Source organism: Meles meles, chromosome 5 (assembly GCF_922984935.1).
Source record: "Meles meles chromosome 5, mMelMel3.1 paternal haplotype, whole genome shotgun sequence".
Taxonomy (NCBI): Eukaryota; Metazoa; Chordata; class Mammalia; order Carnivora; family Mustelidae; genus Meles; species Meles meles.
The window spans coordinates 89,813,462-89,841,147 of record NC_060070.1 but is presented as its reverse complement, the minus strand read 5'-3'; the positions used below and the strand labels follow the sequence as shown (position 1 = coordinate 89,841,147).

At 50.4% G+C, this 27,686-nt stretch overlaps 2 protein-coding genes across 4 annotated transcripts; both read left to right on the top strand.

Annotated features, from left to right (window-relative positions):
- The first annotated feature begins 77 nt into the window (after nucleotides 1-77).
- On the top strand, nucleotides 78-12,935 carry LOC123942715 (trem-like transcript 4 protein). 2 transcript variants are annotated; one of them, XM_046006816.1, is made up of 7 exons: nucleotides 78-184; nucleotides 3,326-3,686; nucleotides 3,850-4,182; nucleotides 5,637-5,712; nucleotides 7,028-7,146; nucleotides 8,973-9,082; nucleotides 10,201-12,935. In XM_046006816.1, exons 2-7 carry the CDS (start codon nucleotides 3,629-3,631, stop codon nucleotides 10,423-10,425), a joined length of 921 nt encoding a protein of 306 aa, XP_045862772.1. In that variant the 5' UTR covers nucleotides 78-184; nucleotides 3,326-3,628; the 3' UTR covers nucleotides 10,426-12,935. The 2 variants fall into 2 exon arrangements, with proteins under 2 accessions (XP_045862772.1, XP_045862773.1); XM_046006817.1 differs by lacking the exon at nucleotides 78-184 and having other exon boundaries at nucleotides 3,282-3,686.
- An 8,723-nt stretch (nucleotides 12,936-21,658) lies between these two features.
- Nucleotides 21,659-26,269, top strand: TREM2 (triggering receptor expressed on myeloid cells 2). Of its 2 annotated transcripts, none has more exons than XM_046006001.1 (5): nucleotides 21,659-21,902; nucleotides 23,351-23,701; nucleotides 25,083-25,173; nucleotides 25,830-26,023; nucleotides 26,123-26,269. In XM_046006001.1, exons 1-5 carry the CDS (start codon nucleotides 21,860-21,862, stop codon nucleotides 26,137-26,139), a joined length of 696 nt encoding a protein of 231 aa, XP_045861957.1. In that variant the 5' UTR covers nucleotides 21,659-21,859; the 3' UTR covers nucleotides 26,140-26,269. The 2 variants fall into 2 exon arrangements, with proteins under 2 accessions (XP_045861957.1, XP_045861956.1); XM_046006000.1 differs by having other exon boundaries at nucleotides 26,117-26,269.
- The last annotated feature ends 1,417 nt before the right edge of the window (nucleotides 26,270-27,686 follow it).

The window sequence follows — 27,686 nt, the reverse complement described above, 5'->3', positions numbered from 1 at the left end:
AGCCCCCAGAGTGGGGGTACCAGGCAGGAAACCCCAGGGGAAACCACCGAGGGGAATCAGCTCAGAGCCGCAGAGCCCTGGGTCCCCTCTGGGTGGTGGGGAAGACTTGACGGTGCTGTGCACAGAGAGCTCCAGTCCTGTGGGCCTCGGAACCCCTTGCTATGGAGCAGAGGGGAGTGGACAGGTGAACGGCTGCCCTCTCCCCATCTGGAACCCTGTGTTCTCAGCTTTCCTCTGCTCCCCGAAAGCTTCCGCATGTGCTGGGGAAGAAAGAGTCCCAGAGGCAACCAGTGTCGCAAGGGTCCTGCCATGGAGGGGAAGGAACAGTGACCAAGAGCTGGAGGTCCACAGGGTTGTTAGCAGTAGGGGACCCCAGCGCAGTCCAAGGCCCCCACCCCCAGGGTCCTGCGACCTCTGATGGGCCTCTGGATGTGTCCTGCCCTGACCGCAGCTGCTCGTCACTCAAGTCCTGGGAACCAGCAGAGCCCACCCTCCCACTGGTACTACCCATTGGCCAGGTCTCCAGGGAAAGCTGTGGCCAGGCTGCCCAGAGCTGCGTGGTGTCAGGACCAGCCCGTCCCCAGACTGGTGTGTAGAGGCTGCACTCAGGGCCCTCTCCCCCAGTTCCCAACTCCAGGTCTGAGCTTCCACAGGAGACTGAGAGCCCTCCAGAGTCCACTGCAGGGGAGGCCACGGTTCAGACAAAGAGTAGATCATCTGCCTTCCCCTGGGACTCATCGTCCTCTGGGAAGAGAGGAGCTACTTGTGACCCAGCAAGGACAGCTTGGAGCAGAGCACAGCCTGGAGGAACACCTGGGTGGGGTAAGGGTGGGGAGGATGGAGCTGAGGAGCCTCACTGGGGTCCCAATGGCCCTAGGAGTCTAGCCTCGGCTTCACTGGCTCCTGGCTCAGACTGGCCTCTTCCACAGTGAGGACTGGAGAATATGAGCTGGCTTTGTCCCATGGAGCAGGGGCTCCACCAGCCTGAGCACCTGGAATAAGCCCCCAGGGATTGATGTGACATCTTCACTCTCCACCCTGGGACAGGGACCTCCCAGGTGGGGGAGCAAATGTCATAGTCAGGAGAGTGACACAGTTCAGGCCTTGATGGGTAGCTGGGGGACAACTCCATATTGGATGTGGGGAGAGAGAAAGGGGCCGGAGGTAATCCCGGGGGACAGCTGGGAGGAGGCACCTCTTTCTTATGTCCAGGAGAGGGCACTAGAGGAGAGACTCAGATTGAGGAACTAACAAACCTGGTGCCAGGATACACACACACACACACACACACACACACACACACACCCACCCACCCACCCACCCATCCACCCTCCCTACCAGGAGAGGTGGCCACGACCTTGATGTCCAACTAGGAGGGGGTTTAATTTCCCTGCGGAAAATAGCTCTCTAAGAGCCCCCCCTCCATTCGCGATCCTACAACAGCACGCTGAACTCCCTGCCTCATCTGAGAACAGGATGTCCTGTGGGAGAATGGCAGAGGGCTCAGGATTGGGGCCCAGTGAGGCCACCTGTCTGCGTAACCCTGTGTGAGTCACTAACCCTACTGGCTCTCATTTTCCTCTCTTGTGAAAGGGGACACTAATGCCTACCTCTCAAGACTGCCTTTGGGATAAAAAGGAGTCACCTGAACCTCATGCACCTGAGTAAATGCCTCGTGATTGCTGGCCTGCAAGCTCCCCTCCAGCTCCAGTGGTCTTTGTACTGAAGACCTTTGGACCCTATTTCTCTGTTTTGTGCTCAACTGGAAGGGGCGAGGGAGGGCAGAGGGGCACACGGTCAGGCCTCAGGTTGTGGGTGCTGGACCCAGGCAGAGGCATTTGGCTGTGCCCTGATGCTAGTCAGGGAAGCTGTGAGACCTGCCATCCCTCTTTGCCCAGGATGAGGGGCTCCTGGAATGGGGGGAGCCTGCGCGATGTGCCCACCTATGGAGCCTGCTCCCACATGAACCCCACAGTAAGAACACAGGGCATTGAGAAAGGGCTCTAGACCCCCTGCCCCTGCTCTCCACCTCCGATGGGCCATGGGGGGCTCCTTTGGACCTTCAGTGCTCTGGGACACTGTCCTCAAAGCCCCAGTGCCTCAATTCTCCTTCCTGCTAGTCCTCTCCCTGGAGCTGCAGGAGGACCCAGAGCTCGGACAGACAGAGGGCAGGGAAGGGCGGGACACCTGTGGGTATTGAACTGGCCCAAGCTGCCACTGCCTTTAGTGGGTAAGGCAATGAAGCTTCCTGAGCAGTGGGCTGTGACGATGGGACACACCTGTGAAGGGCTTCCTGTCGTGACCAAGGGCAAGGACACATAAAGGAAACCCAGCACTGAGGGGGGTTTCCTCTGCAGAGAATGGCAGGTAGGTCCGTCACCATGGGACACACAGGCCCCACAGGGAGGCCAGCAGGCAAGCCTCAGGGTTACAGTTCTCCCACATGGCTGCATGGTACAGGGTCCGGGATGCTTCTCCTTCAGGCTTACCCCACTGCTGGAAGTAGTGAGAGCCCCCCTGGGGGCTGCTGAACCCGCACAGAGCCAGACCCCTCCTGGAGAGGCCTGCCACCTGCCACCGCCCTCCCTACGGGCCGCTGCAGGGCCTGAAGCCCCGTCATTCCCTTGCCATCCTGGAGAGCCTCCTGTCCTCGGAAGTTCTCACGCCCTGAGGTTCCTGTTGGCCTGTCCTGCTTCCTGTCCTCCTAGTCCCGCTTGTTCCCAGGGGAACTTTAGGCCTGCTGTGCTCATCTCCACCTCAGAGTCTGCACACCACATGCCTGACCTGCCACATTGCATTTTCACGGGGTTTTCTTCTTTCTGGGTTGTAAAGAGCCTGTAATTATAGTAGCTCTTCTAATGGCAATTATTCCTTAAAATGTGCTTGATTACTGTGGTCCTTTGACAAATGCTTATGGAGTGATTATGGCAGGCTGGGAGCTGGGGAACAGGGGTGACCTAGACGAGGAACCCCCCCCAGGTCCCATCCTTCTGCATCTATCTCCCCCACCGACTCCCCTCCCCACTGATTATGTCCCCAGCTTCACTCTCTCCCACCCTTACCAGGGGCATTCCCCGTACCTCCATTTCTGGAAATGACTCTCTCTCTCCTTTCTCCTCTGTCCCTCCCCACAGAGCTCCCCAGCTCCCAGACAGGCCTGGGCACCTCTAAAGGGTCCCCTAACTCTGACACTCACCTTCAGCTGGACCTTTTTACTTGGGGGGAGGACATACTTGGTAACGGGAGGAAGTGGTAGATTAGAGGGGAAAGAAGAAAGGAGAAATAGGTTCTGGTTTCACCAGAGTTTCTTCCTGGACTTTCACAGCTTTCTACACCCTAGCCCCAGTGCAACAAGGAGGAAGAGTCTGGGTAAGAGTCAGCCAACAGAAGCTTCAGAATCCCCTGGAGCCTCAGCTCTGAGACTGGACCCTGCAGCAAGAGGCTCCTGCTTACAGGCCAAGACCTCCCCTCCTTCCAGGCCTCCCGCTGCCCCCTGGAGGATTTGGCCTCCTTTAGCTCTTCCAGGACAAGCGAGAGTGGCTGGGCCAAATCCCCACCCCTACGCCCCAGCTCTGGCTCCCTCTCCTCAGGGCTTCCCTGCTCCCACCCCAGCTCAAGAAGAGGGCCCATGGCCTGGGAGACCACATGTCTGCTGCCGCCTGTCCTGCTGGTGCTCCTGGCCTCAGGTGACAAGGGGCGGGGGCAGAGGGAAGGAAAGGGGCAGGAGGAGGGAGATGGCCAGGTGAGGTGGGCGTGAGAGGGGGCCATGCAGAGGGACGGCTGGGGCACCCACATGCCAGCCCCACCGTGTCTGAGGGGTGGCTCCCTGATGTGAGAGTGTACTTTCAGGCTCATGGGAACAGAAGCCAGAGTTGTTGCATCACCTGGAAGGGGATTCCTTCTCTGTGAAGTGCCTGTACCAGCCCCGGAAAGGCTCAGAAGCCGTGAAATTCTGGTGCAGGAGGGACTTATCACGTACCTGTACCCTGTTAGCCACCTTGCCCCGGCTCCAGGGGATGCTGTGGAAGCCTCGAAACTCCATTGAGGATAACGTCAGAATGGGCCACTTCATCGTCACCATGACCCAGCTCAGGATAGAAGACTCTGGATCTTATTCATGTGGAATCTACGATTCCTCCAGGATATTTTTTCACAGAAACATCCATCTGGTGGTATCTCGGGGTGAGTCCTTTCCCTTCTTTGTGTGGTTCTCAATCGTCTTGAGTCACAAGATGTTAGAGCTAGAAAGGACTCCAAAATAATTGTCTTCAGTGCTCTCACAGCCAAAAACTGGTGCCCCTTGCCCAAAGTCACCTCTGGTTAAGGGCAGATTGGACACCAGAACTCAGATCTGCTGGCTCCCGTGGGTCTTCCTTTCCCATCACATGCATTTCTCTGAACATTTTTGTCGTTATGAACAAGACTCATCCACTGGTTTGTAATGACTGTAAAGCATTCTCTGGTTTGAGCAAGACTGGCTGATTGGGCCATCCCTGGGCATCCCGACTCTTGGCCCTAACCCCAGCTTTCTCTCAGAGGGTAGTGCTTGAGTTGCAGGTGGCTGAGTGGGTTAAGAAATGTGGACAGACAGGAGACAGCCAGCTAGGGAGGCAGACACGGGACTCTGGGGATGAGACAGGGAGGTGTGGTGGCCAAGGGCTCAGAGAGCCTGTGTCCTTCCCCTGGACCTGCTCCTTAGAGTCAAGAGACCTTAAGGCTCAGGTGGGAAGCTGGGCGATAGTCTTGACTGAGGCCCTGGTGTTTTTCCTGAAAACCTCAGACTTATAAAGCCCCCCTGTGTTTCCCTGCGATGGCCAGGGCTTGAATGGCATCTTCCCAGCCCAATGCCAAGCCTGCCAAGCCTGAGCCATCGTCAGGCTCAGGAGGACCCAGAGCAGTACATCCGGTGAGCTTGGCACCCAGAGGACCCTGGTCAGCTGCTTGGTCAATCACCAACCATCCAAGCCATGGCTCACTGTCCACTCCATGTACAGCAGGGGCTGCACCCTGGAAGGGGAATCAAACACTTTGAGACTCTATCCTGTGCTGGAGGAGCCCACAGCATCCCCTGCTGGCTGACACAGAAGTGAAGGGTTAATTTGGTGGGTGGTAGGTGGTGTAATGGAAGCATGTTGGATGGTGGCCCAGTGAAAGGAGGGACCAGGTTCCTGGAGAACGCAGTGGTATGAATTCTCCTAGAGGACTCCCCAGAGGAGGTGATACCACTTGGGCCTTGTGAGTGAGCAGGGATTGATCCAGAAGAGACGAAAGTGGGGGGGAGGTGGGAGGGACGCATTTTTAGTTGAGAGTGCATAACATGGTCAAGAACAATAAAAACAGAAAAGACTGTAGTATATCCAATATACCAGTGACAGTATGATCCTAACCTAAAGCCTCTCTCACTGGAGTACTTGACTGAGAGGGAAATCCCACACAGAGTAACTCCCGCGTAGAGTAACACCTCCATCCGTTTGCAGGGCCTGGTGCAGGGCATGAGGCATGGTGCTTCTCAGAGTCCTCACCGAGCCCAGGGCCCTGTGTGGGCTCCTCCTCTCCAGGGCCAAGGACTAGCAATGGGGCGCCTGGAAAGTGGGGCAATCACATAGGTGTGCTCCCCTCATTGTCATCTCTTACAGCTTCAACCCTGCCTACTGCCAGGAGCACCAGTGGGACCACAGCCTGGACCTCTGCCACCAGCCCTGTCACTGACAGGTACTCCCTCCCTGCCCTCCACTTCCTCCTACCCACTGCCAGCTGTGGCGAATGCCTCCAGCTACCACGTTCCCACTGCTATCTGGCTTTTAGGGGATGAAATGGGAGTCACACCATTTGCACCAGGTTGCTTTGCCTCTTTAAACCTCAGTTTTCTCATCTGCAGAATGGGGCCAATGACATCCTCACGTTACAGGTGCCTGCTTGCCTTTGGCATGATCAACATTTGGTGTGAGGGGTGTCCTGTGCACTGTAGGCTATTCGGCAATATCCCTGACCCCTACCCAATAGATAGCAGCAGCGCCAATCTCCCCCTGGATCACCCAGTTGTGACAACAAAACCCAAGCGTCTCCAGACATTGCCAAGCTTGCCTCGGGGGACACAAGCACCCCCCCCAGTCGGCAACCACCGCTGTACAAAGGGCTGTGAAGATGAGGTGCATTTGGGTCTGGCTCAATGCCAGGCAGGTGACCAGGGCTGCCTCATTTCCCTCTCCCCTCTTTCAGCCCTTCTCTATCCCAAAGCTGCAGGGGTCCCAGGAAAGGGTACACTTGGTAGTTACTACAGTCCATGGCCTGATATCTTCTCTCTTCCTGCCTGATGGTTCCCAGGCCCCAGCCCTCAGGAGTGACCCGACAGCTGTTTTTCTTCCCGCCTCCACCCTCCCCTGCCTTCTGCCCACCCACCATCACTGTGATGGGAACCCAGGGTTCTCACAAACCCTGGTTCCTTGCTTCAAGGCACTGTACCTAGAAGCTGTGTGGTGCTGGTCATGGAGCATAGAGGGGTCCTTGCAGTGGCTGCCACCCAGGCTTAGGGCTTCAACCCTTGACACCCCAGACACCTTCCCTGGGAGTCTGCTGCGGTGTAAGGAAGCCTACTTTAGTGTTCTGTCTTTGACCTAAGACAGGTTTTGTTCAAAGGCATTTATTATGTGGCAGCGCTATTGGTCACAGGGCACCGGCTGAGCCCATCTCATGGGCAGGGGTGAGAAACTGGGACCAAGAATAGTTAAGAGCAGGATGTGGGAGGGGTGAGTTTAGACCCTGCAACAAGGTCCAAGTTAGGGTTCAGCAGCCAGAAAGGGAAAAGGAGGAAAGACATTCCCATTTCACAGAGGAAGAAACAAGCCCAGATGTGGCTGGACAGGGCTGGACGTGGCTGGACGTGCATGGCTTATGGGGCAGAGCCCTAGACCATGGCCAGCTTAGCAGGAGGGTCAGTCATGATCACCCACGTGGGGAGAGGGATGGCTTCTGGGCAGAAGATTGGCTCCCACTTGCCTCACGTGGCTGGTCCTTCGTTATTCCAAAGCCCCCAGGGCAACTGGCAGCTCATTGTTCCCAGCTCTACGTTGGGTGCCCTGCTGGTGCTGGTGCTCATCCTCCTCGTGATTCTGTACTTCAGGAAAGCCCGCAGAAGCGCCGCGAAAGGTAAACCCCAGTTCTGGCTCTGAGCAGACCACTGAGGGCTTAGCCATGATGTCCTCATGCCCTTGAGCCTAAAGACTGGGCTTCTCATGCCCATTTTACCAACAGGGAAACTGAGGCTTGTGTGGTGAGTGGTTAGGATCCCTTTGTTCTCTTGCTTTGTCAGAGCAGCAGGTGGGGTCATTCTCCTCAGAGGCTCAAGGTCAGCCCCTTCCAAGACTTATTCACCCAAAACTGGGTATTCTAGTATGCATTGGGGAGTATATATTTTGCCCTCTTCTTATAGATAAGCCAGCACACAGTGTTGTGTAAATTTTTAAACAAATTTATCTGGAAAACTTTTTTATTGTGTGTTTATATGTGTCTTGAGATTTTATTTATTTATTTGACAGAGAGAGAGAAAGACAGTGAGAGCGAGTACACAAACAGGGGAAGCAGCGGGCAGAGGGAGAAGCAGGCTCCCTGCTGAGCAGGGAGCCTGATGTGGGGCTCAATCCCAGGACCCCGGGATCATGACCTGAGCCAAAAGCAGATGCTTAACTGACTGAGCCACCCAGGCACCACAAGAGTATTTTTTAAAATTGTTACTATTGTTTTTTTTTTTAATTTTATTATTTTTTTAATTTGTTTATTTATAGCATAACAGTGTTCATTGTTTTGGCATCACACCCAGTGCTCCATGCAGTACGTGCCCTCCCTATTACCCACCACCTGGTTCCTCAACCTCCCACCCCCCCCCCGTTACTATTGTTTTAAAATTTTGTCTTCCTAAAAGCATTAAAGGATTTTTTTAAAAAAGATTTCATTTATTTATTTGACAGGCGGCTCACAAGTGGGCAGAGAGGCAGGCAGAGACAGAGAGAGGGGGTAGCAGGCTCCCTGCTGAGCAGAGAGCCCAATGTGGGGCTTGATCCCAGGACCCTGGGATCATGACCTGAGCTGAAGGCAGAGGCTTTAACCCACTGAGCCACCCAGGCACCCCATTAAAGGATTTTTTTAATCTTCCAAGTTGCAAGTTTTTTTTTTTAGCATTAATCACATGTAAAATCACTAGCATTTTGTGCAAGCCTTATCAGATTAGTGCCTTTTGATGATTTCTGCCTTTTTTTGCTGTTGTTTGGTTTGTTCAGCACATATTGCATATTTATTAACCATATAATCCAGTGATGTGTCTGGTGACAACTTTGAAATGTGGAAGTGGACCAGCGCTATGTTGAACTTTAATGATTTTAATTTTTCGAGCTATCAAAATCCCAAAGTAGTAATGGGTTGTAAAATTTTATACATGTATTTTTCAAACTATGTAAAGTAAACTTAGTGGGTCATAATACTATTTTCATAAACTAAAATAGAAAAGCAAAATATCATATTGGAAGGATAAATATTTTTTCATTGGACTTTTATTTTAGGAGAGAGAGTGTGTGTATGAGTGTGTGTGTTTGTATATGTAGGAATAAGATAAAATGTTTCTCATTATGGTCCAAATTTTGGTCCAAAATTTTGAAAGGCATTATAGATAACTTCACCAGCAAATAGATTATACTTAAATGGATGTTTAAATTTGGAACTTTCAGTGACTGGAATTGATTCAGCTTTACCAGCTTTATACAAATTTGCTGCATGCCGCCAGTCTGATTTGCCCCTTGGCACCAAGGTCTGACCCCTGGACACTGTGTGCTGGCCATCAGTGAGCCCTCCGGGGCAGGCTGGGATTTCCAGACCCTGCCCTGGTCCCTCAGCCCAGTGGGGACCTCCAGCGCCCCTGCCTTCCCAGAGGAATGGGACCTGCAGAGAGGTCCCTGCCCCAAACTGGACTCTTTCCTTCACAGGTGAGGACAAATCCCACCACATCTATAACAACATCTCAGTCCAGAAGGAACAGACCACTGGGCATAGGAAGGACCTCTCACCAGGGCAGCGGCGATCTCAGCTTTCCTGGGTAACTTGTTTGTCAGTGTTTGTTGTTGTTGTTTTTGTTTTTTGCTTTTTGTTTGTTGTTGTTGTTTTCCAGCTTCCCAGCTTGTATTTACTTGTAGTTTCTGTTCACTCTGCACCGGGGCTCACTCGTGACTCCTCAAGCTCCTGTTGCCTCATCTACATGCACCCTTGGCCCCATCCTTCCCAATTCAAACCACTTAGAGAGAAAGAGAAGTTGACTCCTCAGCTTTTGACCTTCACCCCACAGGAGTCAACTGTTAATAGGGGGGCCACTCTCATGGCATGGCTGCCACCAGTCCAGTCAGCAAGGGGGATGGGGGTCACATGGTAAAAACACGGCTCCCTAGGTGCTCTCTCATCAGGAACTGGGGACCGGATTGTTGCTGTTGGGTAGGTCTGTCTTGTCTAAAGATCTAAAACTCTTGAAATCACAGAACTGCAGGATTGGGAGGATTTAAAGTCATCTGGTTCAACCCTCTGTAATGCTGGGATCAACTCTACAAATGGCATCCCTACCAATTGCTCCTCTGGCTCAGTGCTCTTCAGACTTAAGTGTGGATAAAAAACTCCTGGAGAACTTGTGCAAACAGAATTTCCCGGACACCACCACCAGAGACTGCCTTCCTAGAGCTTAGGTGGAGCCTGAGATTTTATCAAGCTGCCAGGTGATGCCAGTGCTATTGGTCCACGGGTCACACCCTATGTTGTCTTCCTTAGCCTAGTCTTTTTTTTCCTTTTTAAAGATTTTATTTATTTATTTAACACAGAGAGAGATCACAGGCAGAGAAGCAGGCAGAGAGAGAAGGGGAAGCAGGCTTCTCACTGAGCAGAAAGCCTGATATGGGGCTCAATCCCAGGACCCCGAGATCATGACCTGAGCCGAAGGCAGAGGCTTAACCCACTGAGCCACCCAGGAGCCCCTTCCTTAGCCTATTCTTAAACATCTTTAGTGATGGTGACTTTGCTGCCTTTAGCCATTCCCAGAGGCTCTGCAGGGTCCATACTCTGTTCCACACCTTATTGCTGTCTCTGCCTCCACCCAGCTCTGGGCAGCCCCAGGGCGCGGACCATGCCAAGCTATGATCTGTACATTGAATGTCTGTCTCCTTTGATTCCTAGGGCTCCGATCAACAGAAGGGCTCTGATGAGGACACTGGGGACATCTGCTATGCCTCACTTATCCACCTGAATCAATTCGGCCCTGAGGACTCCATCTATGTCAACACTCAGCCCAAACTGAAACCCATGCCTGATCCCCTTCTGACTGTAGAATATGCCTGCATCCCTGGAACCAGACCCCAGGCCACCAAGTCAGCTGCCCTGGATAAGGAGCTCAAGAGCTAAGGATAGACTTCACTGAGCAGTGAGCACTTAGCAAGTACTTGTGAGGCATAGGGCTGCTCTACCAGTGATTGGAGAGGGGGGTACTTCAGCATGGCAAACAAAGATGGTCCCAAACCAGCAAAAGATCATCGCTTCCTACAAGGGCAATGAGGAGGAAGGAGGAAAGGAAAGTCATTATCATTTAGAGGGGAGAAGCTTTGAGTGTGAAGGCTGTGATGGGTAGGTTCTGGAGCCTATAGAAGGGGTCTCTAGACACCTGCCTGCTCCCCTCCCCAGGGTCTGGGAGGAGGGATACTGGAGTAGAGTCCAGTTAAATAGGATCTGGACACCAGTGCTCCAAGTGACCCAATCTTCTCTACACTCTGTGACCCTCCCTTCCTTCCTGACCAGGGCCTGTGAAATCCTGACATGCTGTGCAAGTTCCTTTTTGGTGACCTCGTGACAGCCCCTGCCCAACTCTCTCTCAGGGCCACTAAGTTCTATCTCTCCATCCCAGCTCCTCCTCTCCTTCCTGACCTTCCGATTTTGATTCTCACAAATGACCCTAACAGGACGGGCAGTGCCTGCTGCTCAGCGGTCTTCCATAACCCTTGGCCTTGCCAGTCAAGGTGGGGCTTGGGAATTTCCTTCCCGGTGGTGGCCCCTGCAGCTCCACCAGAACTGATCTGGGTTCCTCTGCCTTCCACAGAAGCTATCATGTATCCTACTAGCTGCACCTCAAGGACAGCAGGCTGAGGGTTGCCTCCCGTTTTGCCCTAGTGCCCTTGCACAGAGCTGTTATGGGGACAGAGCCCCCTTCTTTATTAGGCACTCCCAAGGAGTGACTCTGAACTGTGGGAACTCCAGGCCATGGGGGGCAGAGGGTGGGGCCCTACCACGTCATGGAAAAGATTGCCTAACTACTGATTCATCACTTCTCAAGGATATCATTTCGAGATCATCGAATCTAACTGCCAGTGAGCCCAACTGCAAAATCCCAGTGAGTCATGCAGTATATGCCTCAATCTCTCCAAGGACAGGGAATTTACCACCTCTTGCTCAAGCAGCTTGTTTGTGAATTTTTCTGTCTTTCAGCTTGGCCTCAATTACAGGGAAAGGTCAGCTTGCCTACAGGATGGGACCTGAGGGTCAGGCTGCTTCATGGCCAGAAAGGGAGAGGGGTTGAAGAGGTGAAGGGGGGGAGCGGTCTGAGGTCTGGCAGGCTGGGTGCAAGGGAAAGGTCTTCTTCAGGGACAAAGGCAAGCTAAGTGCTTGTCACTTGGGACATCCCAGGCTCCCTGTGCCGAGGATGTGGTTCTATCCTCAGTCTGTGGTTGCATGGGGACACTCAGGAACAACCCCAAGTTGAAGGAGGTGGAGAGCAGAATGCTCTGAGCATCACTTTAGCCCTCCAGGTCTCTGCTCTGCCCTTCCAACTCCCTATATCTGACTCCTAGAGTCTGGGCAACTACTGAACCCTGACCTCCCACCCTACCTGGCCTTGCTCTGAGAAGGTTATTGGCACTGACCTGTGGACTTATTTGACCTCTGGCCCTCCCTGGTTCTAGGCTCCTAACAGTGCCTTTTGGTCTGTATTTTAGTCTACACTCCCACTGAGGCAGCCCATATTCACCATGGTCTTTTCAACTCGGGTTTCCTGGCTACAGCACTATGAGCCATCTCAGGCATCAGGTTACCCATGAGCTGTCCAAACCCAAAGGATTTACTCAGACTAGAGTACCAGGAAACTCAGGTTTCTTGGCTACAGCACTATGAGCCATCCCAGGCATCAGGTTCCCCATGAGCTATCCAAACCCAAAGGATTTACTCAGACTAGAGTCCCTGGAGTACTACAATTACACAGTACTTGTAGGGATCTGCTGACTGCCAGCCACTGCTCAGGACTGGGGACACAATGATTAAGGCTAGTAAGCCAACAACTATGTAGTGCTTCTTATAGGCCACATTCCTCTACATACATTAATGGCTCAAACATCCTGATAGGAAGATACTCTCCTATCATTTTAAAGATGGGGGAAATTGAGGTGCAGACAGGTTAACTTTTTCCCAAAGACTTGACTCTTGAAAGGGGTTCAGTAGTTGTTCCCCAAATTATTTCCTCCTGAGAACATAGCTAGATGATTACAGTCCAGCCTTTCTTGCAGTTAGAGGTGGCCAAGTGACTGGGCTCTGGAAGTTACTGTTTGCCCCCTCCAGGCCTGGCCCATAAAACCTTTTATGCAATAATCAGTGTTTTCTCCTTCCTCTCATTTGTCACCCAGATGGCATGGTGAAATAAAAGTTCTTAATGTAAATTCTAATCCTTCCGAAGGGTCAAAAATCTGGGTTGCCTTGTCTTTCCTAACTGCTATTGCCTCTTCTCCTGCCAGATCTTCTTTCTCCTCGGAATCCTTACTGGATTTCTCAAAACAAGTCCCTTTTTTCCACTGAAGTCAAACAGAGAAATACAATTATCATATGGTTTCACTTATTTGTGGAATATAAGGATTAGTATGGAGGACATTAGGAGAAGGAAGGGGAAAATGGGGGGGGGGGTGAAATCAGAGTGGGAGACAAACCATGAGAGACTATGGACTCTGGGAATCAAACTGAGGGTTTTGGGGTGGAGGATGAGTGAGCCTGGTGATGGGTATTAAGGAGGGCACCTATTGCATGGAGCACTGGGTGTTAAATGCAAACAAGGAGTCACGGAACACAATATCAAAAACTAATGACATACTGTATGGTGACTAACATAACATAATAAAAAAAGAGATAATTTTAAAATTTTCCAACAACAAAAAAATTGTTATACCAAAAGAAAAAAAAAGATTAACTTCTTGACCCCTGAGAGTAGGTACTGAAGTTAGAAAAAGACCTAAGTAAAAAACAAACAAACAAACAACACCCCCCCACCCAACCCAAAAAATAAACCAACAAGTCCTTTTTTCCCTCCTACTGTGGTGGTCATATGCATAACAAGTACTCAAGGGGGACTTGGTGAAGGTCCTGTCTTTCAAGGACATCCATTCAAGGACACCCAGGCTGACACCAACAAAAAGTCATCAAAAAAATCTGAAACTTTACTCTGTCCTTGAAGGAAACATATGAGTCCACATTTATCTTGCTGTCAATAGCGGGCATCTACCATCTTACTCACCCACCCCTCACCCCAGAGAGTCTCTCCTTGACCCAGTTCTTCTGGTCTCTTTGTTTGCCCACCCACTGGTGGTCATTAATGTTTTCACTGAAGGAGTCATGTCTCCTCAGCCAAACACTCAGAAGTCAAAAAGCTGGGTCTGAGCTGGGGAGAAGTATGGATACTCCATATCTCTCTGGTCCCTGCTATTTTAGGTCTTGTCTTCTAGGCTGAGATATTTGAGTTTGTGGGGATGGTTTGGTGATGTGGGGTGGGAGAGTGAGTGACAGCAGGTTCTGCTACGTGACTTGGAGCGCAGAAGAAGGGGATTGCAAGCTGAAGCTTACTGAAGGTAGTGAAGTATCTGGATTTGCTTCCCAGTGTTCCACAAACCTTAGTGTTTAATTTAGAGACATTAGTGTCACTTGAAAATAATTCATGCTAATAATATATTTTCTCCAAACATTTTAAAATGAGGAAAAGTAAGTTATGCTTATCACAAGTTACAAGAATTAACTCTTAGACACTCTTTTAATATCTAATAATGGAAGGCTGATTAAAGAAATTATGCTATATTCACACCAAGGAATATTATGTAGATATCTGTCGAAATGGAAAGATGTTCTAGATATATTAAATGAAAAACACAAGCCACGAAATAATATGTTCTAGTATGAGCTCCTTTATGTTTGTGTCTCTATGTGTAGCCATAGCAAAAAGGCTAGATAGACAAACACGAAAATATCAGCAGTGATGCTCTCTGGGGAATGAGTTAGAAGAATGGAAGAAAATTCCATTCAGTAAGATTAGGAGGACTGGCTCTTGAACCACACTGTTCAGATCTAAACCTAACTTTTACCTGTGCTAGCTGTGTGGCCTCGGGCAAGTTATTTAACTTCTCGGATTCCAGTTACCTGGAACAATAATATTGCCTCCTCATACATAATGATGAAACACATGTAAGGTGTTTAGAACAATGCCTAGCACATAGTAAGCCCTCACTAAACGTTCATGTATTTTGAATGGTAGAGCTGTAGATAACTTTTACTTTTTAGAGTGCATTTTTATGTATTTTTCACATAAAAGTTAATTGAATATAGTTTTTTTGAAAGATTTCTAAAATGCTGAACACATTTCATATAGTTATTATAATAGGAAAATCTCCCTTTGAATCTCTGTGCTACATAAGTGAAGCCGGTGATCCTGGGGAGAAACTACCTACAGCTTTGAAGGTGTGACGCTTTAACTGCCTAAGAAGTGTTTACCAAATAACTGTAGACATCAGGATGTATGTCATCTAAGCATTAGTGTGTGTTACTAAGTGTTGTCTTATCTTGCTGTCATTTGGACACTGGGTCTTTAAAAATATCTGGTTTTTCTATACTGTGATTATAAAAATTCTGCTTGGAGTATTTTGGAAAACTGTCAAATTTTGCAGCAACTAATTTGTCTTTAGGACTGTTTTGGTTTCTACTCTAACCCTGGCACAAATGATAACTCCAGAGCTCCTGCAGATGTCTCAAAATTTAGAGGACTTTTTAAAGGGTTTCATGGTCAGATAATGTCAGGAAGGGCTGATCTAGCTGCACATTGGTCTCAGGGTTTATTTCCTCGTTGATCCTGATTGCCCAACATACTCTGGGTATAGAGGGAAGGACTCGTGACCTGCCTCAGGCCAGAGCATGACAGGGAGACAGTGCCACCCTGTGGGGTCCGCTCAGTGCTGGGGGTGGGAATCAGCCCCTCTCTGGAGGAACTATTTTCTTTCTTTGCATTAGACTGTAAGTTTCCAATAATCCTCTTTTGTTTTTAGGGTATTATGCTTCTGGCCATGGCAAGGCCAATCTTCAGTTGGCAGATCTCTGTGGTTCAAGCCTGGGCCCCCATTTCCACCCTGGTGGGCATCCTGACTTCTCAACTCACACTCAGAACAGAAGTTCAAATATGCCTTTCAGGCTGAGATGACCAGGAATGCCCAAACTCTCTCTGATGACTCATTTGAGGGTCTCCCTTCACTCCCTGAACCCAGGGTATTGGATTAAAATCCTGCGAGTACAGATTTACAGTATCAGCATCATTTCCACAACGAGGAACAGAGAGGTAGTGTTTCCTTTATTTATAGCACCTTCCTAGCACCTATGTGGTACCTGGCATACGGTAGGAGCTTGGAAAATAAGTGGGATAAATGAATGTGCCCCTGTGAAGAGGTTCTCCCATGCCCTCTATAAGAGTGAAAGAAATGCCCAGCAGGTGGTAGATAGCTCCCCCACAAGTTCCCTTCTGGGAACAGGTGGGCACACACAAAAAGGTTCAATTGCTGATCATTTTAACAGGGTTCCCACAGAGGAATGGGCATGGATGAGGGGACGACCAAGGGATCGTGATGCATCCAAAGACAGGGAGCAGAAAGGGCAGAAGAGACGATTATGTTACTGGAACCAACAGAAAGCTGGAGCTGTGGAGGAGGGACCACCCATCAGAGGAAAGCAGCCACTGCCCGAGCCATGGTCGACATGGAGAGAGAAGCGGGAAGAAAATATCCCAACTTATTTCTCCTCCTAACCGTCAACCCCCTGCCAGTAGCTCCCTTTGGCTTGACTCAGTAAGTCAGGCGGCCAGAAGCCAGGGCGATAGAATCCAGAGGGACAGCCTTACCAGGGACAGAGCAGGACTGAGCAGGGATAGCATGGAGCATGGGGTGGGGGCAGGAATAGGGGGTGGTCAGGGTATCAAAGGCAGCAGAAAAGCTAGGCCAGGAGGGCTGGGAGGGGCCATTCGTGGCTTCTAGTGATCAGACTCAAATGAGCGGTTGAAGAACACGAATAACAAAGCCGTCCTTACAAAGTAAAAAAGTAAAACATAAAATAAGTTTAAAATAAGCTTGAAAATAAAAGGGATGGGGATAGTGATAGGGAAGCAGAGGCAAGTGAGGGGTTTTCAGGACAGGTGAGACAGCGTCTAGGTAAACATGGAGGGAAAGGTGCATGGGGAGTGTGGGAGTAGCACCTGAGACACTGGAGGAGAGGGGACGGGTGAGACAGCAGTTCCTGGGGGTCATCCAGGGGAGGGAGACAGACAGATGGAAAAATAGGATGCAGGGATGTAGTCGCCTTGAAACTGGAAACTGGAATTCTGGGATAGAGAGAGGCAGGAAAAGAAGGGAAGATTTTAGAAAGAAATATGTGGAAGAAGAAGGAAAATAATAATAGCCTTTTTTTTTTTTTCCAGCACTTAGCGTGCCCTAGCTGTATATACCCAGGTAGGGAAGCCAGCCCGGAGAGTTAAGAACTCGCCCAAGGCCGCGCAGTTAGTAAATACCAGATTTGGCATTAAGCACAGGTCTGTAAGAAGCCAAAACCCGTGTGCTTACTCCTTGCTGAAGTTCCTGTTTCTATCCCACCCAGCCTTCCAATCCCCATGCTTCATCCCCACGTGCAGGCGAGGTCTCCTTCCCAGTTCTGGTCAGACTTTGGACCCGTCCTGATCCAGCCACGAGACAGATGAGGTTCCCTCTGCTTTTGCCTCAGGGAATGACGTGCGCCAGGTGTAGTGAATGGGTCCCTGCCTCCCAGCTCCTGTGCTCTCATCCAGATCTTCCCTTTGGGCCTGCCATCCTGCAGCCCATTAGCCTATCAGCGGCTGCCTGCTGGTGACCTAAAACAATCCCAGCACGTGCACATGCACGAGGACACGCATCCTCAGTTCCTGGGAGTTGTCCTGCCCTGATGAGGGAAGGCGCAGATCCTGGACAGGGATTGAGGTCTTCAACTAAGAAAATCTCAGATGTTAAGAATGGGAGAACGGCCTCAGCAGGAAGTGTCGGAGAGTGATGGATAGTCCAAATACAAAGAAAGGTGGGGAAAGAAGATCAATGTGAGAGGAGTTGGAGGTGAGAGAGGAGGTTGGGGCTTGAGGGCAAGGGTTTGAGTACTGGAGGGTGAAAACAGGTAAATGCAGGACAGGACTGAAGAGGGAACTGGCAGAGAGGAGTCAAATTGACTGCTTATCAGCAAATGATATCTGTGGGCTCTGATGTTTATGGTTGGTTACTCTCGCTAAGGGTGTAGTGAGCAACACCAATTACTCTCTCCAGCCTGCTGGGCAGGGGCTTCCCTGTTTGGGTCAATGGTATACCCTGAAGGAGTTTGAGTTGTTTCAGCTTTCAGTGGCCCATTCCCCTGCCAGCTGTCCCTACTCCAGCTCTCCCCAAGCCCAGCCCAGGTGTTGCTTCTGGCCATGGTCCTGACTGGAATCTGATGCTTCCCCGGCCACTCATGTGGCTTGAGTAAGGCTGAGAGTATAATGGTAGGTCTGAAGGATGATGGGGATACTCATATATGAGTCTTGATTTTATCTCTAGGGAAGAGAGAGGGGGAGTAGAGGGTGTGTTTTAGGAAAGTGATCATTGGAACAGCTGCTAGAGGGATTCACTAGGGAACCTCCAGGTATTCTGAAAGGGATTGTCCAGCAGCTGTGAAGTCTCAGCTGAAGGGAGACATCAGGAGGGTTTCATACGTTCAGCCATGCTTCTGGTCTGGGACTTCCCCAGACTCTGAGAGACCTGACTTCTCTATCGTAGTGACTGGCGAAGATATGGTGGCTGAATAAATGCACGCATCAGTGAATGACAGGGTTTAGATGCAAGGATAAAGGGAAAAAGATCTCTGTGCCTGAATTGGAGGGGGCAAATGTCTTTAAACACAGATTTAGCCCTGGGCGTGGGAGTGGGGTGATGCCAAAATGTTCCTGCGCTCAGATGTGAGGATCGGGAAATTGAACCACAAATTAGCACAAGCTGAAAGATGAGAGCATTTGATATGCATGTGCTGTGAGGACTCCATAAAGATTTCTTGATATCTGCCCTTTGCTGTGAGGTTTACAGGAATGAAAAAAAGAGGCTTTCATCAGGTAGGAAGGAAGTGGGAAGAAAAGGTCAGAATGGCACATAAGTGGGCCAGAAAATTAGATTCATGAGACTTCTGAGTTCTGCTTTTTGTCTAAGATATAGAAAGCTAAACACGTTTAAAATAGAACTCAAATCATACTTAGGTATAGAAATACCTAGACACTTAACAGAATGTGTGCAAGAGCTGTACGCTGAAAACCACAAAGCACATTGGCAAGAGAAACCATAGAAGAAATACATAAGTGAAGGGCAAGACTGTGTCCATGGACTGGAAGACTCAGTATTGCTAAGATGCCTAGTTCCCTTAAAACTGAGCTATAGATTTGATGGAATCCCAATCAAAGGCCTGACAGGCAATTTTTTTCTGGGGGGTAGGTGGGTGGGTGTAATGAATTGACAAGCTGATTCTGAAATTTATGTGTCAAAATAACTAGAACAGCCAATGCCAATTCTTTCTGAAAAAGAACAATGGAGTTGAATTACTCACGTCGTCTGGTTTAGGGCTTGTTATAAAGCTACAGTGAGTAGTCCAGGTGGTGTGGTGCTGGTGTAAAGAGACATTTAGATCAATGGAATAGAAAGGACAGTCAAGAAATAGACCTGTCTATTGATTATTGACAGAGACCAGGACAATTCAACGCAGAAAGGATAGTTCTCTCGGTAAATGATGCTGGTCAGTTGGACATCCAACAAATAAACCATAAATCATATCTCACAGCACAAGTGAAAACTAACTGGAAACGGATCATAGACCAAAATGTACAACCTAATGCCATGAAACTTCTAACGGAAAATATTGGAGAAAATCTTTGTGTTTTGAGGTAGGAAAAATACTCAGCTGAACACAAAATGCACAAATCATAAAGAAAAAACAATACCTCGGACTTCATCAGCATTAAAATCTTTAAAAAAAGATTTAAAAAACACTGTCAAGGGTAAGATAAAACAAGTTACAGGCTGGAAGACAGTATCTTCAGATCACATCTCTGAGAAAAGACTTGTATCCTGAATATATAAAGAATTCTCACAGCTCAATAGTGATGGGTGATACTAATCAATGATAAAAAATAGACAAAGATCGGGCACCTGGGTGGCTCAGTGGGTTAAAGCCTCTGCCTTCGGCTCAGGTCATGGTCTCAGGATCCTGGGATCAAGCCCCACATCGGGCTCTCTGCTCCACGGAGAGCCGGCTTCCCCTCCTCTCTCTCTCTCTGCCTGCCTCTCTGCCCACTTGTGATCTCTGTCTGTCAAATAAATAAATAAAATCTTAAAAAAAATAGACAAAGATGTGGCTTCATACTTCGCCACAAAAAGGTATACTGGTGGCAAGTAAACAATGAAAAGAAGTTCAACATGGTTAGTTATTATGAAAATAGAATTAAAAGCATAATGAGATATTGTCACAAACTTATTAGAATGGCTTTGCCAAACCCTGACAATATCAAGTCTTGACAAGGACGCAAAAATGGTATAACCATTTTGCAACACAGCGTGGCAGCTTTATCAAGTTAGACACACATTTACCACATCACCCAGCACTACCATTCCTAGGATTTTAGCCAAGGGACATGATGCACAAGGCCACACCAAATATATGTACATGAATGTTTATGGTGACCTGTTCCCTAATTGCCCCTAGCTTGAAACCACTCAAATGTTAATCAGCTGGTGAATGGATAGAGTATGTGCGGTTCAGCTATATAATAACATATTCAGCAATAATGAGACATGAATTACTGAGAAGTGTAACTCTGTGTGTGCTGAATACATTTTGATAAATGAAAAAACCAAACTCAGGGCTTCATACCATATGGTTCTGGGAATAGGACATTCTAGAAAGGGCAGGAAGCTGCAGGAACAGAAGGAAGATCAGTGGTTGCCAGGACCTGAGTTGGAGAGGAAGAGATTGGCTAACAGGGGCATGAGGGAGCTTTCTTGGGGGCTGATAGAAGTGTCCTGTATTTTGTTTGTGGCCATTGTTACACAGATATATGAGTTTGTCAAAATTCACAGAAGCAGACAGCCAAGGGAGTGAATTTTTGTGCATATAAATGATATGCCGATAATCCTGACTTTATAAAGAAGACCATAGAAGGGTACCTAGAGAGTGATTTTCAGGTGGCCTCAGACCCTTCTTTTCCTGGGCCATTAGGTCAAGACTGAGCAGTTGGTTTTCTAAGTGAAGGGTCTTATGTTTATCATTAAACCATCTCCAAGCACATTCCCTGTCCATGCAGATACACAGTACATGTATGTAAAGTGAATAAAAACAAATCAGTGAGTGCTTGCAAGGAACCAAAGTAGACTCTGATGATCTGTGGATTCTTGTGGGCTCTTCTAGACTCTCCAGTTACTTCCCCCAGCAGGACTCCACTTCCTGTCCCTGGGAATGCGCCACCTCGCCCACCCCATCCCTGATTCACCACCGAGCCATTTCATGCTTTGGTGCCTTTGTCCATGCAAATCCCTGTGCCTGGATCACCCTTCAAGGGCCCACACCTATAGGGAATTAACACTGCCACCCCCCGGAACTCGAGCAAATGTCACCTCCTGTGTTGTCCCATAGGTGTGGATGGGCACAAAATAATGCCTGTGTGAGCATGTGCACACAGAAGGCATCCAACTGTACAAAGGAGGATAAACTTAAGCAGGAGATCTCAGGTGGAAGAGAAAGTTCTCCTTCAAGTGGAGAGCCCATCTTCCCCTCCCTGCTAACGAGGATAGGAGTACTAGTTAGTATTTGCTGAGTGCTTATTGTGTGTCAGGCTCTATTATAAAGAACTTTGCCTGTGGAAGTCCATGTTACCCTCCCAATAACTCTACACACTATTATTATTCCCATTTTACGGTTTTAAGAACTGAGACACAGAGAGGTTATGGACGGGTGTTTGCACACAAAGGAGCTAGGAAGGAGGGACTTGGAAGTCCGCTGCTGTCATACTACAGGGATGCTGGCCTGGAGGGAAGGACTAACAGGGGCTGGCTGAGGGTCCAGCTGCTTCCCATCCCTCACAAGGCTGAAACTAGAGTGTGGCAGGTGCTGTGGCTGGAGGAGAGTCTGAACACAGTCGTGAGGACTCTGTCTTGGACACTGGCCAGTCCCAGCCATGCGGGGTCACTAGGGCTGATGGGAAGAGTAGGGCAGGCTGGTCTCTCAGAGGTCTGGGATCCCCAGCCTCTGACTGCTGGGAGGCAGTGGCTGGCTCCTCCTCTCCCTTCCTCCCTGACCCAGCAAACCCTCTCTGAATCATAAAGTCAGACCCCAGTCCTGACTCTTTCTCAATCCCCAGGAGGTCAGTTCCTGTGGGCAGCACTTGACGTGCCTGAACCCTCTCCTTTCTGCAATTCAAGGAAAAGACAAGATCTCGCACAAGGTTCCCTGTGTCTGCCCTCTGTCACGGAAGGCTGGCATGGAGTCCCTCCGAGGGCTGCTCATCCTAGTCGCCGTCACAGGTAGGACTCCGGCCCTCTGCTGCCCATGCAGTCTCTTCTTCCCCTCCTTGAGTATATGGCGGGCGAGTGGGTTGAACTATAAAGGCAGTTGAAATCCTCAGCATGTTCTGCACCCCTCTTTTCCCCCCACCCCACATTCTTTATGCTCTCCCTCCCTCCCCAGGATGAGAGCCCACGGTCAGACTCTTTGTGCACGTGGAAGTGTAAGGGGCTGGTGGATTCTGGCCACATGGGAATGGAAGGAATTCTGATGGTGGCATCTCAGGCACGAGCTAGTAGTGGGGGGACATTTTGGGGGGCATGGGTACAGCCCCTAAAATTATGAACCGCTAGCCCCAGAGGAATGGCAGGGTGGGAGGGAAGAAAAGGAGGAGGAAAAAAACTCACAACCAAGCATGTACATCTTCAGGGTGCCTCTTTTGCTGATGTGAAGCTCTTCTTGTCCTCCATCCTGGAAGGGAGGTAAGGGGGCTGAAGATTTCTGTCACTGAGTTGGAGCATTGGCACCCTAGATTCTTGCACACAACTACATCTTTTTAACCGGGGGAAGATGCCTCTTATTCCCCTAGAGCATCAGGCAAACCTGGAGAGAGGAGAGGTTGTCCCAATGGAGCCCTGATCCTGAGGCTTATTAGCTAGGGATGGAGTGGAGGGAAGCTGAGAGGCTTTCTGGAGGCAGGGGGATGGACAGGGTGACAAGTGGAGGGGACACTGTTCTCACCAGGTCTCTCTGCTTCTCAAAAGCAGGCCACCGGCTCCCTAATCTTGTCTTCCAAGTTTCTGTTGCCATATGGTTGAAGATGGGGTAAGGGAGGACCAAGAGAGGGGAAGTTGAGGCAGAGGGCTCAGGGTGATTCCTCTGCAGCTTCTGTCCTGGCAATGAACTGTGCTCTAAGCCTTTCTCCCCTGCCCCAAGAAAGGCCCAAAATAGCAGCCTCATGTCTCCCCCAAAATAGCTCTGAGATGAGTGTCTCCTGAAAGGGGAACAAAGCCACAGAAATAGGGAAGCCTGGAGCAAAGGGTCAGAAGGAGGAGATGCAGAGCCGGTGTCGGCGTGGGCAGCTGCAGAGTAAGCAGGAATGGCCAGGGAGGGGAGGGGGCATCCAGCCCTGCTCTCTTGAGGTGGAGAGGGTAGAGGACAGGCCGTGGTCCCATATAACAGGGAGAAAATGTGTGGAATAGAACTGGAGGGAACTTCAAGACCAATGTCTCTAGAAATAGGCCCAGAGAGGGTCAGTCACTTCTTTAAAAATGCCCAGCAAGTCCAACGGTGGTAAAGCCAGACCTAGGACCTGGGTGTCACCATGGGCTATGCACCCTCTCCCAACTCACATAAGAACCTGAGCTCCTTAAAGGCAGGATTTCTATCTCTTTGTTCATTGCACACAGTGGGCATTCAATAAACATTCGGTAAATGAACAAAGAGTGAAGGAATGTCTCCTCCCCAGAGCTGTCCGGAGCCCACAACACGACAGTGTTCCAGGGTATGGCGGGCCGGTCCCTGCAGGTCTCCTGCCCCTACAACTCCTTGAAGCATTGGGGGAGACGCAAAGCCTGGTGCCGCCAGCTGGAGGCAGGGGGCCCGTGCCAGCGGGTTGTTAGCACCCACCGCTCATGGCTGCTGTCCTTCCTAACGAGGCGGAATGGGAGCACGGCCATCGTGGACGATGCCCTGGGGGGCACACTCACCATCACACTGCGGAATCTTCAAGCTCACGATGCTGGCCTCTACCAGTGCCAGAGTCTCTACGGTGATGAGGCTGACACCCTCAGGAAGGTCCTGGTGGAGGTGCTGGTTGGTGAGTGTGTGGCTGACTGCACCTCTGGCCCATCCTGGGTTGGGACTATGTCTCTGATGTCTGGGAAAGCCCACTGTGTGGGTCTCGCCCTCCCACTCAGGGCCACGGTGATGGTTTTGCAGGTTGCTCACTGCACAAGGGGGCCATACTCCAGCCCTGGCACCTCCTGCCAGGCTGTGCTCCCTGGGGCAGGTCTGCATTGCTGGCAGGATGGTCCTGGCCTCTAAGTTTCACAAGGCACCTAATGAGTTGGTTGTGGTCCTGCCTCCCCAAACAGCTTTATCCTTTTGGCATCCAGTTAGGATGTGAACACCTAAAGCAGTCCTTAAGGAACAGGAGGAAGTTCATTGACTCCCTTACCCAATTACCCAAAGGACCTGCCAACATAAAAAAAGTGCCAACCTGGTGCAGAAAACAGCCTGAGGAAGGGGCTCTTCTTGTGACCCCGGGTGATGTGTTTGCCTCTCTGGACCTCCACGTCCTCATCTTTAAATGGAGATGGTGTTTGTCCTGCTGCCCCTATGGGGCTCCTGAGAGGCACCAATGAGGGGACAGGGTTAAAAGTGCCTGGGAGTGAGTGACAGCCCATGCCCCAGCCTCCTGCTGTTGAGCTACCTGGGGTCCTCATTCTAAGCTTGACTGGCAGCGGGTTCCTCCCCACCCTGAGCTTTGCGCAGGGAAGCCCTCTAGGGAAGCCTCCTGCCTGTGTCTCCAGAACACTGTGTGTCCCAAAGGACAACAAATCCAGGAGTACCAGTCCCCTTCTGACTCTCCCCTTTCCCACCTCCTCCCCGACAACATGGCCCCTTATGGCGGAAATGAACCATTTGTCTAAGGTCTAAGATGGGGAGGAGAGGGGAGATGGCTTGCCCCACACCCAAACCCCATGCCCACCACTCTTTTACGTGGTGGAATGAGGGGGGAGGGGTGAAGGGACACACATTTTCAGCCCTATCAGGGTCTAAGCCTCAGCCAACTCCCAAGGGAGTGGCTGGAAAATAGTATAATCATCATCATCATCACCATCCACAGCTGGTGTGGACAGCTTGACAGTTCACATAGAACTTTCAAATACATCTGTCTACTCACCTGACCTTCCCGAAGACCCTGTGTGATGGGAGGGTGGGAGTTACTGAGCTCTGATGAGGTGCTAAGCACTAGAGAGGATGCTCTCACTCAGTCCTGCAAAACTACCAGAAAGAAGGTGTTTCTATTCAACCTGCTTTACAGGGCAGGAGACTGAGGCTCAGAAAGGCTAATGACCTGATCTGTTCTGAGCCAGCACTCAGGGGGCCTCACTACCACCCAAACAGGTTCTTCCCCCTGCAGCCAGCTGCCTTGAGGAGGAAGGCTAGAAGCTCACAGGCTCTGTCTCCCACAGACCCCCTTGATCCCCTGGACGCTGGAGATCTCTGGATCACTGATGAGTCCAAGAGCTTTGAGGATATTCATGTGGAGCCCAGCATCTCCAGGTACAGAGACAGGTCTCTCCTGGGTCTCTAAGCAGATCTCTGCCCTGCAGAGCCGAGGCATGGGATGAAGGCTGAGGTCCCAGAACTAAGGACAAATTCAAAGACAATTAGAGCATGAGAGGACCTGGAGATGAGTTTTTGTCCGAACACCCCTCCAACCAGCCATTGTGTATTGGTATAGCCATGCCAGTTGTTAAAATAATGAAATTCTTTTTTTATACATACCCGCTGCTCCAAGACTCCTGAATGGTCAGCCCCCCATTCCTCCCCTGGCCGCCCTTGGACATGCCCACAGTTTAGCAACAATAAAAGTTTTAGTACAAAGCTGAGACCCCCAGATACCTTTGGTAGGACCATAATCAGCTCTGATTGGCTGATGCCTGTGTACTGGTGTTGAAATATTGTTACCATAACCACAGAGTATGCGTGTGCACCCTCCCATACTATACCACCAGGTACAGGAAGTGTTCAAATGTGCTTAGCAGGTAGAACCTGGTTATAGGCTCGCCCAAGCCTCATCCCAGGGATGGTGCTGGGTGGGGAGCTATTCTAGGCCTCTGAAAGCTCCCAGTGTCTCCCTGTTCCTTTGCTGGGGGGGGGTAGACTTCAGTGTGCAGGCCACCCCAAGGCCTCCCTCATGTCCTTGTATCTCCAAGGAGTCTCTCTGAAGAGGAGATCCCCTTCCCACCCACTTCCATCCTTCTCCTCTTGGCCTGCATCTTTCTCAGCAAGTTTCTAGCAGCCAGCGCCCTCTGGGCTGCGGCCTCGCGTGGGCAGAAAGTGGTGACACACCCGGGCAGTGAGCTGGACTGCGGCCACGACCCGGGTTACCAGCTCCAGACCCTAACAGGTGAGTACGAAGAGCACAGCGGTGGCTGGGCGTGGACCGGGCAGGGGTGGCGAGGTGAGGCGAGGCAGAGGCGCCGTGTGAGCACTCGGTCGGTTGCAGAGCGGAGAGACACATGAGAGAAGAGGACCCCGCATGGGACGAATCCCAGGAGAGAGGCCTGCTGGAACCCTCCCAGCCTGCACACTGGCTCCTCAGCCATCCAGACTCCTGGTTCTGCTTTGGCAGAAGGCCAGCCTGCCCATCCCCTGCTTCTCCTGGGCCTGGGAACAGAGGGTGTGTTTGTGTGTGTGTGTGGGGGGGAGAACATTTGCCAACTTCTGGACACCGGACATTAAATACTCTCACAAATAAATCCCAGACTTCTTGTTTAATTGGATGTTTAGGGCTCCGTGAAGGTCTCTCTCTTGCTACGGGGCTAGGAGAATGAAATGGCCAAGAAGAGATAAAAGGTTGGTCCTCTCAGGGTCTTGGGTCCTAGGCTACTGCATCCCCCCATTCTCGCAGGCTCCATGCCGCCCATCTTTGTCTTCTTCTTGCTCCCTTCCCTAGATTTAGTTACTGAATCCTGCCTCCTCCTCTGGGATTTCTCTAGCACCCAGACTGTCTCCCCTCTCCTCCACTTGCCTCCTGCCCCTCAGGAGGATGATTCTAGAATTATTGCTGCCCACCCTTGCACCAGTCCTTCTAACTCCCAGCTGACTCATCCACTCGCTGCCCCTGGAACATTGCTTTCCTCGTGTTACTTCCCCTACAGGTGAACAACCAGAGCTTGGCTTAAATGTGCAGCATACCAGAACCGGGAACTACTGGGCTGAGCCCATCAGTACACAGAGGGGAAACTGAGGCTCAAAAGGGAACAGTGTCACATCAAGTCTCCAGCAGAGCCTAGAAATCCAAATTTTGCTTGGTGTTCAAGTTGCCCTTCCCTCTAGCTCAATTTTACTCATTTATTCATTTACTTATTTAGCAGATATTTTCTGTGCCTTATATCATTCTAGATGCCATAGACATGACAGTGAACAAAACAGACAAAGATTCCTGCCCACGCAGAACCACGGATTAGTGGGAGGGGAGGAGAAGGGAGACAGACACAATAAATAAGTCAGCAAGACGGTACGTTACAAGATAAAGTGCTGAGGGGATGTTTGGGGGACTCAGTCGGTTAAGTGTCTGCCTTCAGCTCAGGTCATAATCCCAGGGTCGTAGGATTGAGCCCCGCATTGGGCTCCCTGCTGAGCAAGGAGCCTGCTTCTCCCTCTCCCTCTGCCTCTCCCCCTGCTTGTGCTCTCTCTGACAAATAAGTTAAAAAAAAAAAGATAAAGTGCTGAGGAGCAAATGACTAGGCACACTGGGAGTACGAAAGGGTCAGGGGTGATGTCATTCTAGTGGGCGTCAGAAGGAACAGCTGGAGAAGCCCTGGGAGGAGGTGAGGAAGTGAACCAGGAGGATATCAGGGGCTGAGGACTGGGGCAGAGGGACAGCCAGGGTGGCTGAGGAACCCTATCTCTCCCCCAAACACGAAACACCATAACAGGATTCTGGTTCAGGCTGTGTGTCTCGGGTCTTCGGACTCAGTGGCATGTCAAGCTTCCTCATCATGTCCCAGACCCTCATCTCTTTCCCTGGACCTGAGGCACAGTCTAGCACCCAGGAACAAGCCTGT